Source organism: Cylas formicarius, unplaced genomic scaffold (assembly GCF_029955315.1).
Source record: "Cylas formicarius isolate icCylForm1 unplaced genomic scaffold, icCylForm1.1 PGA_scaffold_8__14_contigs__length_24414737, whole genome shotgun sequence".
Lineage (NCBI taxonomy): Eukaryota > Metazoa > Arthropoda > Insecta > Coleoptera > Brentidae > Cylas > Cylas formicarius.
This window is the reverse complement of record NW_026844361.1, coordinates 1,377,045-1,394,209: the sequence shown is the minus strand read 5'-3', so window position 1 is coordinate 1,394,209 and position 17,165 is coordinate 1,377,045. Positions and strand designations below refer to the sequence as shown.

General features: G+C 33.2%; 1 protein-coding gene across 2 annotated transcripts in view; it reads left to right on the top strand.

Moving 5' to 3' along the window:
• LOC132706341 (zinc finger FYVE domain-containing protein 9) overlaps nt 1–17,165 on the top strand; it is a 44,979-nt gene that overhangs the window by 13,985 nt on the left and 13,829 nt on the right. For both annotated transcript variants that reach the window (XM_060677624.1, XM_060677625.1), the window contains exons 9-12: nt 4,376–4,489; nt 4,543–4,867; nt 12,743–12,893; nt 12,952–13,056. In XM_060677624.1, the coding sequence (XP_060533607.1) occupies nt 4,376–4,489; nt 4,543–4,867; nt 12,743–12,893; nt 12,952–13,056 (695 nt within the window). The remainder of the gene's footprint in view (nt 1–4,375; nt 4,490–4,542; nt 4,868–12,742; nt 12,894–12,951; nt 13,057–17,165) is intronic.

The following is a 17,165-nucleotide window of genomic DNA, read 5'->3' as shown; positions in this document are numbered from 1 at the left end:
AACAGTTAATTCGGTTCAAGAAGATCAGGCTCTCCTTCGGATAGTCGAGACCGAGATAGACCGCTCTCGCTTATTTTCTCTCTTAACTATCAAGTGCAGAAAAGAAAAAATCCTGAAGAGCTGCAGGTCATTTTAGTATAAATGTATACCGATGGATTCCATCCAAAGAAATGGCAATGGTACTTCGGATTAAGACAAGATTTGTTGGTCAAATATCATTACGTAATTCCTCCAAAATGTCAACATTGAAACCTTGCTATGGCCAAGTAACAGTTCTGACATCAACCCAATCGAAAACATACTGGGGATAATGATGAAACGGATGTTTTGAAGAAATTTTATGCTTCCAAGCAGCCAGGAGCTATGGCACGCTATGCAGGAAGTATGAAAGAATTTTCTCTTGAACAAAACTTCATAATGCCTTTCATGACCATGAGCTGAAGACTGTGATTAATTCGGATGGAATTGCTCAAAATATTAAATTCCTTCGAGGTGTTTCTTCTTCTTGTCCTGTTTATGTTAGGTCTCTGCTGATAAGGATCAACCATCTTCTAAATTTGTTACAATTCTTGCATTTATCTAAACCTAATTATTTTTGAGTTGTTTATTTCAGTTAAGTTAAAAAATTTTTCAACGATAAAATTTACGAGAACAACCAACTAGAATTTTTCAAAGAAACTTCCAGGCTACTGGATTACTATTTACAAATTTTCCTGCACCGGTTGTTAATAAAATGTTTTAAAAGTGAAAACCGTGCGACATACTAAAAAAAAATTCATTCGTTCATTCATAATTGAATGTAAATGTCTTTTTTTTAAGGAAATCAGTTGCGTGTCACTGATTGATTGTCTATGAATGAATAATATTTTGATTAATTAGATCACCACCGCACTGGTTCAATTAATAACTTTTTTTTGTGAGAAATAAAATATCTATCTAAAACAAAATATCTAGTTTTTAGTTATCAACTGCTGCCTTTCGGAAAAAAAAAATTGGAAGACTGTTCTTTTTACTGTTTTAATGAAATAACATTGCCTAGCATTAATAATTTTTAACAAAATTGGCTGTTTTAAATTAATAACAACCTTTTGTTGTTGACAGTGTCCTCCACCTTGAAGGATACACGCTTCAGCTCTTTTCCTCATATTGTCGCGCACTTATTGAAGTATAAAGTCTGTTCATAGATATAAGAAAGTGACTAACTGATACGAATTAAGGGAAAGACCCGGGCAAGCTGCAAGAATGAAATATGGCCGAACAGGTCCGTACTTTGCTTAGAATTTAATTATTTGGGGTTTAGTTAGGAAAGATACTAAACAATATTTATTTATTTATGAATGTATTTATGTTTCAATCTAAAATAAAATTACAAATTCTTTTTATTACCTACTTAAATTACTTAAAATTATTCACATAATATATCAGTATCACTATCGCTATCATTGCCAGTTCTAATTATTATTTGTTCTATATTATTTGCAATATGGATAGACGATTGTTCTGCTTTTTCTATATGAATTTGCCCAACTTTGTGGAGGGATGTTAAAAACTTCGGTTTCTATAAGTTTGAGGACATTGGAGTTAACACGGGAAAATGTCAGCATCGCTTCATTTTTTCCTCGCTGAAATGGGATTATTCACAATTTTCCACACAGTTGATGTTGGAATTTTCATCAGTGTGGCCGTTTCTTCTAAAAATGCTTGCTCGCTGGCACCACGTTCAATGAGAGTCAAATAAACATTGTTTATAACTTCTTTAGTCTCAATAGAATAGTATTTTCTACATTTGGGCGGGAGCATCTCCTGAGATACACTAGACTCGCACATATTTTGCATAATTCGCACACGATTCAACACACGCTGTATTACACACGAAATAAGAATGATTACTAATAAACTTTAACTAAGTAGTATACCAAACCAAAGAATATTAAACACAGGTAAATATAAAATTATTTTCTATTACGGACCACAATTTTACCTGAATTTAAATTCCGAAACTTTAGGAATAATCTTGTTGCATTGTACGTTAATGACCACCCTTGGATAATTGCATTCAAAAGCAATTGGCCACTTCCTTATATCTATGAACAGACCATACCTCCAGTGTTTCTTATTAAATTGCACGAAGCTCTTATACGGTTCTTCAGATCTTCTGTAGTGTTAACTGGGGTGCGATAAATCAGAATTTTAAGAAAGAAAGAAAGTAAGAAAAAATTCACACTATTTAAATCTGGGGACCTAGCAATCCATGGCGGAGGTCCGCCGCGGTTATTAAATGTGTGATTTAAATATTCTGTTTCATTTAGCCTTTCTGGTAGGAAAAAGGGTCCAATTAAATAATTTCCAATAATTCTAACCCAAAAATTTACCCAAATCTGTTCTTGATGTGTAAATTGTACAACTGCATGGGGGTTTTCATCAGCCCAAATATGGTTATTGTAGAAACTTATGACTGCATGTAAAAAGTATTTCTTGGTCAAACAAGTGATAATGAGATAAAGCAATAGTAAGAAATAATGATAAAGATTTCAAAATACAACTCAGAGTTTACGTACTTTGTATTTGTACTTTTATTTTTTGAAATGTTTTAATAAAATAGATAGACAATTACTTAAGTGAGAAATAATAATGATAATCATTCTCTACATGGTGTCATATTCACGATATTGTTATGAATATGCAGAGAAGGGGTTTTTATTTTTCTAAGCGAAAATCGAAAAATTAAATTTCTTTACAAACGATTGGAGATTGGAAGAATAATCATGAAGAAGAACACGATACAATAAGACATAATATTTAATAGTTTTCAGGAACTTAAATTGCTCGTTCATAGAAATGAGAGTGTTTCAAGTATGGGGACAGTAAGTACTTACAAGCGCCAAAATTTCCCGGCATGAATATGAAAGAAACAAAGTAGAGTAACAATTTTTTATTATTTTTCAATATAATCTCCCTTCAATACACTTATTACATCTCTTTATTAACAACTCAACCCCTTTAAAAATATGTTCTTTTGGTTTGTCTGCAAAAAGAGCTAAAAAAGCCTCTTTTAACTCAACTTCGTCGTTAAGCCGCCGCCCACGTAAGTCCATTTTCACATATCCAAACAAATAATAGTCGCTGGGGGCCATATTTGGACTATAGGGAGGATGATCTATCTGTTGGAACTCACACTCTATAATCGCAGCTTGTGCAACACCAGCAGTATGGACAGGTGCATTATCGTGCAAATCTATTAAGAGAATTCCTTCACAATCTCAAAAAATCATGGCCATCACCTTTTTTGTTAACTGAATTTTCTTGGAGGTGCTTCACCCTTACGACGCCACTCCATTGATTCTTTTTTCGATAGAGGGTCATAATAGAGAACCATAGTTTCATCTCAACCCACGGAGTTCCTAAAAAGACCGCGCACACTGGACACGGCGTTGTTTTTGAATAGCCGAAAGGTTTTTAGGAACCAATCTTGCACTAACCTTATGCATACCTGCATGATGATCATGCAGGATTTGACGAACACTTGTATCAGAAAGCTTAGTAATTTCTGAGATTTCCTTGACCTTTAAACGTCGATCACTCAATACTACCTCTTCCACAATAGCAACAATATCTTCCGTTATGACCTCCACTGGTCGAGCAGTTCTTGAATCATCTTCAAGGGACTCCTGTCCCATTCGAAAACGTTTTGCCCATTCTTTCACTACACAATACGAAGGAGAACTTTGGCCGTCCAGCCTTTCTTTAATAATTTTAGGTGCTAACCCTTCTTTTATCAATAATTTTATGACTTCTCTATACTCAGTTTGCGTTAATTGCGACATTTTTTCGGACATGTCTTGTTTAAAATGCTGTTAATAAAAAACTATTTGACGCAAGACTTCAATTTTTTTTTCGCAGCCTACTAAGAAATATATTTAAAAGAAGACAATGTTTTATCGTGATACTGGAACTGCATCTATGTCAGGCCGGGAAATTTTGGCTCTAACCTCGTACATTGTGTACAGCGTTTAAGGGCAAAAACATTTTCAAATAATCGACAAGTTTTAAAATAAGGGCTAATTTTTTTTTACTAAACCGTTGGGGCATTTTGAAACGATATAATTATCCTCGAAATTTAAAAATTTTGATTTGACGCTGCTTTTGACACGGATTTCAAAACTGACAAACGAAATTGCATGGGTAAATATATCATGCTATGACGTAACTACACAATTTCCCTGAACTTTACAAATAAATCAATATTAAACAATTTACTAGTTAATTATAATTATAACTCGCCCTCCCACTCTTGCCATACGGCAAATGACTTAATTCGTGGACTGCCCCGGTTGAACAGCGCTATCCTCTTTAAAAAAAGTGTCTTCTTATGCAGCCGTTTCATATACCGACTGTCTGAATTCACCGGGCGTAGTGGAGATGCTCAAAAACGAGACGCTGACGTTCGCAATCAACCCTAACCTCTTCGTGCACGTCAGGATCATAAACAGTGAGTCGATTTAGACGTTAGAATAGAGCGACTCAAAGATTCCGCGGTTTCAGTGAGCTGTTGCATCAACAAGGAGGCGTGGTGTTTCACCACCGATGGTCTCGTGAACGTCGGCAACGACGAGATCGTAATTCTACTCGAGTTTACCAAAGAGGAGATTAGCGTGCCGAAGGATCTGTTCTTTCACATCCACAACGTGTACGTGGACGCCGTAAGGGGCACTTCGGTGAAGGAGCTAGGAATCTCGTTGCACGACTCGGGCAATTTCCTCGGCTCGAAGAACCACGCGGGCTTCGTTTACATCAAACCGACGTTTCAGTGCTTGGAGAACGTCATCAGGCCGAGGGAACCGTTTTTGATCGGCATACTGATTCACAGGTATGTATCCCAGTAATACCGTATCTAAAAAAATATATTAAGTAAATCGGCTAAGGAAATTATTTTTAAGTTTCTGAAATGGTTACCGGGGAGTGTAATTGTTGTCGTGAAATTTAAACCTCGGTTTCTACAATTTTTTCTAATGTTAACCATAATTAAGGTGGTAACTATTTTAAAAGCTGAGATAAATTAAAATCTGTTTTGTTTAATGCTGCAAGGAAAAGCCCTTTTTAATTGATCTGTTGGTCGACCGCTTTTTTCTTGTGGTTAAGTTGAAATATAACAGCTATATTAGATACAAAATTCTTGTTCATTTTGTTCATAAATTATCAAAAGTGGAAGAAAAATGGAAATATCCTCAGAAAATTAGTATCTAGTAACTGATCAATTATTGAAAATTATACACTTATTGCAGAATATCACAGGTAAATAAATTTTGATATTTCTCTGTGCGAATGAATAGAATATTCCACATGTTTAGATGAAAACATGTAGATACTACTCCACGAACATTTGTTGAATTTGGTATTAAAAGATTAGAAGAAGCGATCCATGAATGATAGTGAATGTTATTTCGCAAAATTTTTCAGATACCTTATTTTCTTTCTTTACATTACTTATTTACTACTTTATTACTTTTGGAGGAATATAAGAAATGCATGAAACAATTTCGAAAGCCAAAATTGTTTGGGATAAAATTTCAAAAGAAAGGAAACTTAGAGCTTATAGCATGGAAGGTGAACTATTTGATAGAAAATAAGAAATATAAAACACACATACAAAAAGATTACTGATAATAACAATAAAAAAAACTACTGGAAAAGGAAGAATTGATTGGGAACATTTTAATATATTTAATTATATTTTTAAAGAAGATAGATCAATAAATCCAACAAACTGTATATCTCCAATTACTTATTGAAGAATTTACACTGCAAAAGGCCAAGTGATTAATGAAGACAAAAAGAAAAGCTTGTTCGGACAAAATATCTTGAAACAATGCGATAAAGACTTTGTAAATAAAAAATATCAAATATTTTAACTATAACAATAATTACTAACTCATAATACATTTGCTATGTAGTCTCTTGTCATCTGTACTTCAATTTGATGTAAGTTGTTTTCGTTTCCATGAAAATTTTCTATATGGGATATACGTTCTACTTCTTCAGGGTTAGAGTTTTCATAAGTTGTAAACAGATTATGCAGCACACATGCTTCAGTTACATATAACTGATGGAATTTTGTCATCACTGACCCATTTCTAACCTGAACTTTTTAAATTTTCCTCTCCATAATCCAAAGCTTTGTTCAATTAAAACACTCACAGAACTAAGGAATGTACTTAATCGTACTTGCTGAGGTGTCAGATGTCCATTATCTCTATATGGTTATAAAAAAAGTATGGTTATAAAAATATATTAAATGCTGATTTTGATTTATTATAGAATGTTCATTAGTCAGCAGCGTCAGCAAAGATGTTAGTAAATTTTCTTTTCTCATCCAAAACTGACTGTAGAATAATGGAGTGAAATTATTTCTATTGTAATAGTAATTTGCGTTATGATGTGGGGCTTTAATGACGATATGTGTGTTCCATCTAACAACCTGGTATCCCAGGTATACCGAAAAATAGCCACATATGTACTGGTTGTTATTAGGATTTGTTACTTTGAAACTAGTTAGAAGATTAAAAGTTTCATCAACTGAGAAAAAGCTCATGCACACAATTGTTATTTACCAGATTTTTTTTACTAAGACACTATCATTTCATGTCAAGTGCTACAAATGACATTTGCAGTACTTGAAACCGTCTGCTGAAGCTCTTAAACTTTCTTGTTGCTCCAGCATCCATAATGTGAACAAAGCCCTTTGTGTCAAATGGTATCTTTTGTTACCTTTGATAAGGTTTAATTCGTTAGATAAAGTCTTAAAGGCAAGCCAAAAAGTGAAACACATTTTTATAGTCATATAAAATTCCTCCAATGTATGTCTGGTCATTATAAAACGACTATGTAAGAGTCATCCAAGGTATCCTGAGGGATGCTGATTTCATAAAATTTTTAATTTCGAATTGGTATTGACCTTTCCAGTGGAATAGTATCTACCACTGCAACCAAGTTGTAGCAGCTACCTGTAGAAACACAAAGTCTCCTATATAAATGGTAGATTAACAGACCTCCTTTTATATTTATGTAAGTAAATAGATCGACGAGACTTTAAATACTTACTACAAGGGGGAGATCCAATAATTCCTCTAATAATATTTTATTCATTTTCAAAACTCTACTTCCATAAAGACACCAAACTTTCTTTTTAAACTTGCATTTGGATGATTAGATGCCATAGAATAATATGTCGCTGTTCAACTTGCCGTTCAGCCAATTTGCATCTGTTGAGACATAACAAAACCATTCTGTTTGATTATTGGCAACAGTTGTATACGGTTGAACAAGACACCACTTCATCGCAGAGATAGAGCAAAAGGCATTAAACAAAAAAAATATTCGAATTTTTCTACTTGTTGCGTTTATTTTGCGGCTATGTCGAGCTTATGGCCTCCTCATTGACTAAATGGACAAATGTTCACACTTATTCATTTTACTTTTACAATTACAAAAGAAACAGAGCACAAAAATAATATGTTCACACAACTGAGATCAATCGGCAGCGCTCGGTGAAACACAGAAATATATGTGGAACGGGTGGCCTAACCACTTGGCATTAAATCTATTTAGTAACTTAACTTATACTTCAATGAATGTTGTTCCGCCCTAAATGTCTATCTGATCAATGCAAGATAGCCGTTACTAACGATCACGATTATATTACTTGGGAGTAATGCCGTATCGTCGTGCTTTGCCTCAATTACATTTTTTAACAAAAATAATTTGCTACTGTAATTATCCCGTAATTCGACCCATCTGTGGGTTTTGCCATTAGTATACGAGTGGAAGCAGGTAAAATACTAAGGCACCTTCTGTTTTCTCCGACATTACAATCGCAAATCGAACCGACTATAGTAGTAGAGGATCCGGTTTAAGAACAACACCCCTCATTCTTTTCCGTGATAAAATATATTTTTTTAATAATAAAACTTATTGAGTAATCAAATGAGAAATGATTGATAGTCTATATCTTAGCAAGACTATTTTTAATTAAAAATTAATTAATTTCATTTTTTTTCTTGGTTACCGTCAGTATTTTTCTTTATAAATTTAGTCTCAATTAAAGAAAAAAAGTATATAGAAAATGCCATACAATGTTTGACTACCTTTTTTTAGGCAACAATACGTGTCAACCAGGTGTAAACAGGTAATCGGATGTAGTGATTTACCCTCATTCTTTTTCTTTAAAAATTAACTATGTAAATATACATTATTTTATTACGAACCCAACGATATATGATTGACTTTCCAAATCGTGGCAAAGCTAATGATTGACACGATCTAAAGTTTCAATAATTTCATTTAAAAATATAGTGTGACCGCGAGCGCTATATCTTTTTTCATGTACGGCAGAGAAGGATGTACAATAACAGGTGCGCATAAGACTCTTGCCAGAAAGAGAAAGGCGTGTGTTCAGTTCTCTGTGTATAAGACAAAGATAAATATATTCCCCCACTTAAAATTATTTTGGAGCCTTACAGGTTATAGGATTATTAGCTTTAAAAGTTTGTAAAATGATTTAAAATTTATTGCAATTAAGGAATACAATTTTTTTAGCGCGTATTAACAAGTTTTATTTTATATTACATTACTTTTTAAACTTTCTTATATCATACTTATTAAACCAATTAAATAATTAAATAATAAAATAAGTAATTAGATTCAATATTAAAGAAAAAAAAGCGTAAATAATTTAAGTAGTTAATTGTTGAAAAAATATTTTTTATTATTATAAAACGTTATAGAAGTATTTTTTATCCTTAAATTATGATTAATTGCTATAATACAAAAAATCTGCGTTAGAAATTGGTAGACTAAACTTTTTCTCTAATAGCCGTGTTTAACCTCAAATCATTATTTTATTTTTAATTTTTTGTGCTTACTTAAATTATTTACTTATTTACTTACCTAAATTACCCATAGATTCTTCGGTTAAAACAACATCACCGTACTTAAATCCACGTTCTTTTCGAAATAGTATTTTTAAATAACAAGTTCTAAAAACATTATTGTCAAAATCAATAATTTGTGATGTTTCACCACATACAAAACACTTCTTCATTTTTGTTTATTGAAAATTATTAAAACAATAATACACTAATAAATAATAGACGGAGTACTATATACATTGTAAACGCGGTAAGACTCCAAAATAATTTTAAATGAAGGAATATATTTATCTTTGTTTTATACACAGAGAACTGAACACACGCCTTTCTCTTTCTGGCAAGAGTCTTATGCGCAGCTGCTATTGTACATCCTTCTCTGCCGTACATGAAAAAAGATATAGCGCTCGCAATCACACTTTATTTTTACATGAAATTATTGACACTTTAGATCGTGTCAATCATTAGCTGTTCCACTATTTGGAAAGTCAATCATATATCGTTGGGTTCGTAATAAAATTCTGTATATTTGCAGAATTTGTAGAATTGCAGTAACTACTTGTAGTCACAATTTTTTTCCAGCTTGGTTTGCACGAATTTTATCTCGCTCACATGTTTACCTATCGCCTACGACGAGCCTTCACTGCAATTTTGCTAAAAATTCTAGATCAACCTGGGGTGGGATGATGGGATGGATTTGTAATTCTTCAAACGGATCAATAAAAAAAATAAAAAATAACATTGTTGTAAATATAACAATAACCCACTCAATTGCATTGCAACATATTAATATTAACTGAATAAGCAACATTATAAATACATGTTGGACTTTTGAGTCCAGCCTGCCGTATTCCATATAACTTCAATGGATATTCCTGCCCTAAAGGCTACCGAAGTAGCAGCATAGCGAGTGCTATAACCCGAAAAATGGGTGGTATCGATACCACTAGCTGCAAGAGTAAGCTTAATCCATTTGCTTAATCTTTGCGTTGACACTGGGCGAAAAGGCTTGTAAACAGTGAGTATGAAAAAGTCAGTGTCAGGAGGACGAAGATTTTTAGTGATATGGTATTACTAATAATGGTTGTAAATGTTTATTAGATGAAGTTTTAATTTTATCTGAAATTCTAATTTCTGGGAATTGAACGATATTTTGTAAACGGATTCTTGTCAGAGATTGTAGTCTATGGCATACCGCTAATAAAGTAGTTAGCTTCATTGTGAAATGTAGCCTAGAAATATTAGACAGAGGAAATAAACTGGCCAGGCATAACAGTACAGGATGGGGGTCCCAGGTACTGGATGGTTTTTGGTTATAGATGCCTTACCAAAAACGTTTTAAAATAAGCTTATATGAATTTTCTACCGAAAAACGCAAAACCATGGCTGCATGTTGCGAGTTAATGGTTGAATATGATGCACCCTTATGAAATTGGGTGCTTAAAAGTGTTAGTATCAAATTTAGGGAGTATTCAAAACTCCCACCATTTTCTTAAGTATATATTTTATTGTTTTAAGGTAGATGAACTTGATAATTTAATAGATTGAAGTTCTATTTCCGGGACACCTCTTCTGTGAAAAGCCTCTCGGATAACACTCCAGCCTCCAGGGAAAGGTTTTACCATGGGTGGCAGTTTCTGAAAGGTGAAAAAAGGAGAATTTGGTTTGGTGTGAAAACTAAAGGTTTTCACGAGATATATCTAATACAGTTTGCATTTAATTGTGTTGCAAATAGGTCAATGGTGTAGAACGGGATTCCCTATCTGCATAGATATTGTTCTTAGTATCAATACATGAGGCAGTTAAGAAAATATTTATATATTCACACCACAGCCAAATTTTTCTTGTGATTTCATTAATATTTTTAAATCTTACACTTCCTATACAATTGATGCATGCTATGGCTCGTACATTATCTATTCTAAGCAAAATGAAACAATTCGAACATCCTAATGCAAATGATCTAAGTGCGTTAAACGCGGCTAACAATGCCAAAAACCATGCGTAACTTTATTCATACATTTGGCACCCCAGCCCATTAGATAAGGGTCAGAACATATTTCCAGAGCTAATATTGAATTTGTCACTATAGAAGTACCCTTGTTCTGACTTACAGTCTGGTACCACCAATGTAACCCCGATTTAATACAGTCTGAGAGCAATAGAGTTGCATGATAATCCTAGTTACTAGAGCAGAACGCTCAGTACTTTTTTCTCTCTAAGATTTTTAGATGAACCCAACCGTATTTAACAGCGGGGCAAGCAGCTACGAACGAAAAGAAGAATCCTTTTTTTCTGTTGGCGAAAAAGCTTTAAGCGATATGGAGTTATATACAAAACCCAAAAAGGTACCAGGACTCCAAAAAACATTTTGTAGTTTGACTGTCTATCCTACCAGCTTCTATAGTTTTACTGATGATTAGAATACCATCTAAATAAATACTACAGACAATGCCGTTAGACCTTAAAAATTTTACTACAGGCTTCATGGTCTTTGTAAAGACGAAAGGCGCTGTACAAAGACCAAAAGGTATAATAAGAACCTTTAAAAGAAAATGTTTTCTAAATTTATTATTAACTGGAATCAAAAAATATGCATCTTTAATATCCAGTGATGTAAAGAAACAGTTTGGGGTATTAATTTCAAGACCTGTGATCCTCTAATTTAAAATGAGGAGAATATAGGAAGCGGTTCAAAGCCTTAACATACAAAATAACCCTGGACGAATCATCAGGCTTGGGGACCAAGAAGATTGCTGATAAAAACTGCCCAAATTTTTAGTGCGTTTTTGACACTGCCCCACTTGTAATAATTTCGAAACAGCATCCTCTAATTTAGACAACTCATTTAAAGGAAAACATTGTTTAGGTAAATGCGTTTGTACTGGTTTTTTGTTAAAAAAAATTATGAGCAGAAACCCAAGAGAGGACAATATGTTCATGAGTAATTAGGGCCCATTTATCTAAATAATTAGAAAGTCGGCCTGCGTAACCGGTATTTACCTTATGTATTAATAACTGTTTTGTGGCTTCTGGAAGCACTGTTAGAGGCGAGTATATGTGACCCTGGAACAATATCTCCCCTCCTCCTTTTTCATACGATCCCGTGGGTGAGAGCGCCTGGAGTTTGAGAACGTTGAGGTATTTCCGAATGGCCCGCTTTAGGTTGACTTTTCCTCTGGGTAACCAAAGTTCTTTTTGAAGAAAATGATTGGGTAATTTTATCCTTCTTTTAAATGGTAGAACTCAAACAAATTCATATTAATTCTGTACGAAAAACTAAGTTAAGGGTATTATATTCAATTTAGTATGCATGTGAATACTTTATTGAAAAAAATAATGTAATTGCACTGCGTTTGACGGTGCCAAACAATAGAATTCATGTGAATTCTGTTAAGGGTATTACATATGTAAACCCTCTTCTTTTAAAAATAAGACATTTGTCTAGCCAGACTGAAAAAAGGAAAATAAAATAACGATATCCATACATACCTGAGTATTCTAATAACTAAAATAATTTTTTCAATTTTTTCTTCTGCTTATGGGGCACTTTGTTTGAGACCTTTCCCATTTTAAAAACAGTCACGTCCCAAAATATTTAAGCGTCAATACCGAGCATACGAAAAAATTGCAGTGAAGGCTAGTGGCGGGAGGTAAATATGTGAGCGAGATAGGAGCTAAGGACCGTACTACGGAAATTTGGCTTCAAAATTCGTGCAGACCGAGCTGGGAAAAAATTGTGACTACAAGTGGTTATTGTAATTCGAGAACGGCAATTCGAAATATAATTATTATTATGTGCCGGGTGGTTTTGGTTTAAGGTGGGAGACGCCGTGGGCGAAGCTGTTTCCTTTGAGGCTAATTTTGAGGTTAGGCGCCGAGTATAGGTACTACCCGAGTCCGATCATATCCACTCGACATCGCGACAGCGTTTTCGTCGAAATCGGCCACACGATTATCAATTTGCTCGCGGTAAGGGTGAGCGAAAAGTTGTACTGCTCCTTTTTCATGGTAAATTTTATGTTCGCAGGATTTTCGGAATTTCAGCTACACCCTACCTCAGATCCGGGGCCTGATCATTCACATGGAAGACAAGAACACCAGGGTCATCATTCCCAAGAATCGATACGACCAGGTAATACTAATAATCATCCCTTTATTCAGCGGTTTGCTAGCCATACATAAATTTCCTTTACTTTTTTTCCCAACAGACTCCAACTAACCAAAACATAATAAATATACAGACTGATGTAATTTCAGGGTTCATCATTGGTAACTTTGTTATGAGTATAAATACAAAGTCGGTTAAATTAGCAAACTAGTAGCATTTTTTCCACTGTTTACGACTGTGAAAACAGAAAAACAAGTGAATGTAGGGTTTAGGAAAAAATGAGGAAAATGTACCCTTTTAAAATTTAAGACCCTGTATATCTTTTACTCTAACATTATCAGAAAGTTTCTCTTTTAGAGTAGATGGCTATGACTGGTTGCGAAATAAAACTCCAAAAAAACTAAAAAACCTAATTGATTTATGATTAACTATCAAAGTTGTTTTACGGTGTGTTCAAAAAAACAGCTCCTCCTACTTTAATACATTTTTGAGCACGGTTTTCTATTGTGCGAATTGCCTTCAGCATTGTTCTACCATCTATCTGGTTTATTTTTTCTCTTATTCCAGCTCTTAAAACGTCAACGTGTTCCTTATAAATTTCTTTAAATAACTCTACAAGTAGAAATCAAGTTGGGTTATATCGGGTGACCTAGGAGGCCACGGAATAGGTCCATTTGTAGCAAACCTATTTTTGAAAACGACTGTCAAAAATTGATATGTGTGTGGGAACAAAGAGTATAAGGTAGACGGGGAGGTCGCGTATACGGTTACGCATGCCATCTCGTATTTGTGTCCAAGTACTAAAGTACTGTCATGGCGGTTTAAAGTAATGCGTCACACTGAAAATACTACAGTTTATTTATATTTTAATAAAAAAAAATTAAAACTATTTCGACTTTTTTTTTCACATTTTACCTTTCAAACTTACGTCCCGCGCGTTTTCCGTTTTCATGACTGGACACAATTACTAGAGGCGTTGAAACTCGTGTACGCTTTTTAACATTGCCACTAATGGCAGCCTTCCCGTCTATCTTATACTCTTTGCCTGGGAAGTTATAAGTTGATTGGACACGGAGATTCTGTCTACGTATGCGGTTAAACTTATCGGGAAAAAAATCCAGAATTTCAGTAATATTTGCAATGAACCGCTCACCAATTAACGTAAAAATATATAAAAGCACTTGAGCTGGTTGAAGTTTATAAGGGCAAAATTTGTATTTTTTTAAAATCCTTTGGATAGTATTAAAGGATAGGTTAGCGTCTTTGACTATGTCTGGAATAGAATTAGATATGCTTCAAAATATCCAAGAACACCAATTTTCACGTTTTCACATAAAATACATTTTTTTCGTCTTTTTTCCATAAACATTTTCATTATTTCTAAAGATTTGATAAAGGCGCAGACAAAAATTGGTCATGTGGTATCGTTTTCTTGCCCCTACAGACGATTTACTGTTTGCCAAACTGCATTTTAACATATCGCACTTTTCTTCATGTATAAAAACGATTTTTGAATAAGTGATACAGTAAAATTAATTTTACTAATTCATATCAACTGCTATAACAAATTAAAACTAATTTTTTTGACAAGTAGTATTCTATTGAACAATTTTAGAAATAATGAAACTGTTTAAACTAGATTAATTTTTTTGCAATAAATGAAGATTTGAAAATTGGTATTATTATTGTCTAGGCTCAAAATGGATAATAAAAGAGTTTTATTTTGCAACCACTTGTATCCATCTAGTCTAAAAGAGAAATGTGCTGATAATTCAATTTTTTTCTGTTTTCACCATTGTAATCAGTGGGAAAAATGCTACTAGATTGCTAATTGAACGAATTATATTTTAAAGCTTGAAAAGTCTATTACTATCTGATACACAACCGCATAGAGAGCGTCCAAATCTTTTTTCAGTTTGGGATAATCATGGTGTCTTCTTCTCCTGTTATTTTATTTATATTAGGCCTTCGACCTATTCTTTGCGATGTTTTTATCCATTTGTTTAGTTCTGTTTTACTATTGATATACAACTTCTTTAATTCATTATGTATAGTCTATCCGTTTTTGACATTTTTAATTTTTTATGCGAAAAATGACGTTTGCAAGACTTAAAATATCTGCCATTCTCTTCATTCTGAAACGTTTATTGTTTCACCTGAGTAATTTTTGTTGTAGTTAAAAGATTCGAATAACGGATTTCATAAGAAATTTCGTTACATGTTAATACGGGGTACGCGAAAAATAACATTAAAATTGAAATTAAAAAAACTGCCAAAAAACTTTTTTTAATAGGAACTACCTATTTTTATAATCTTGTCACATTTAGCTTTAAAAATTAAAACAATTTTATGTAAGGTTGTATATGCCTGAATATTTTTACTTTTTGAAATATTTATCTATTACAAATAATATGCTGGTGGCTATGACGGCGTTTAAACAAAACAAGTGCTAGGACACTGCCTCCTTAGACGTGTGTTTTGTTGTTGATTACTGTCATAATTCAAATATGCGCTACTTGGAGCTTTTAAATATTACCCATCCCTTTGTTGAAGTGCCTGAAAGGGAAATTTAATTAGGCAGCAGTATGGCGCTCGTTATCACAGAAGTCAAGAAATTTTCACCTATTTAAATGCACATAGATAATGGATTAGGGAGAATGGTAGTTACGCCTGGCCTCCAAGGAGCGCCGACTCAACTTCCGAAACTGTCAACTGCCGACGAATTTAAACGACGGATAAGAGAAGGTATCGGATATTTAAATGGGACTGAATCTGTTAGAAATGCCATTATCTATTTAGAAACCCTTTATACTACTTGTATTAGTCAAAGTAGAGGGCATATTAAAACAACTGTCACAATAATTATTATCCTTTGTAAGCTATTAATTTTTTATTGATCGTTCGTTAATAAAATATTCACCAACGTTATATATCCTTGGTCTTATTGTGTATACATAATGTATACATACATTTACATAATCTTTTATCATAAGCGCAGCACTTGTTTTGTGCAAACGCTGTCATAGCCAACTTACACTAACTGAATTTATATGGCAACAGTATACATATATGTGATTGATATATGTTTGAAAGGAAATATTTCAAAAAGTAAAGGATTAGGCATATACAACTTATATAAAATTGCCTTAATTTTTAATGCTATATATGACAAGATTATAAATATAGGTAGTTTCCATTAAAAAAAAGTTTTTTAATCTTAATCTTATTTTTCGTGTACCCTGTATTAATATGTATCGAAATTTCTTTTTTCTACGTGTGAAACAATAAATGCTTCCGAATAAAGGAATTGGCAGATATTTTAAGTCGTGCAAACGTCACTTTTCGCATAAAAAGTTAAAAATGTCAAAAACGGTTAGACTAAGGTATAGGACATTATACACAAAATAAATATATAGAATTCAAAAATGAAGTAATATACCAGGTGTTCCATTTAAAATAAGAAAGTTTATACTTGGCCACGAAAAATGAAATACCCTGTATATACAACATTTAAATAAATTGAAAACTGATAATACCTCAATTAACTTTTGTATACAACTTTTGGTTCCATTCCCTATAGTTTCTGAGATAAGGTAGCGTCGCAAGATAAACGGCCCACCCTGTACGTATCTAGTACAACGGTCAAGACAAAATGATGGCAATTATTTTGGAGTTTCCGAAATGTCCCCAGGGGCGCGATCGTCGAAAATTTCTAACGTTAATCATGGTTACAGTGAACACAATCGTAAAGCTAAGAAAAAATCTGTTTTTTAATGCTGCTTTTTATTTGACCATTATCGAAAATAAATCTTCAAAAAGGCGTAGCACATTTTAATAAACTTGAAATCGAAAAAGAAATATTTTTCTGAAAAAAAAAACGGCAACGATAGTTTTAGTCTTAATCTAAAATATGAATAAAAGAACTTAGTTCTCAAAACCAAGTTGGATTTTGGAAAAAAATTCCAGAGATGCCGATCTATAGACGATTTTAAGAAGAAAAGTTTATACCTCTCGCTTTATTTTGTGTTGAAAATAAGGGGTATTTTTTTTCGATGTATAGAACTTTAAGTTGCAATAAAACAACGATGGATTATTCGATTAACATGAATTTTATTTATCCGAAAGATAATCTT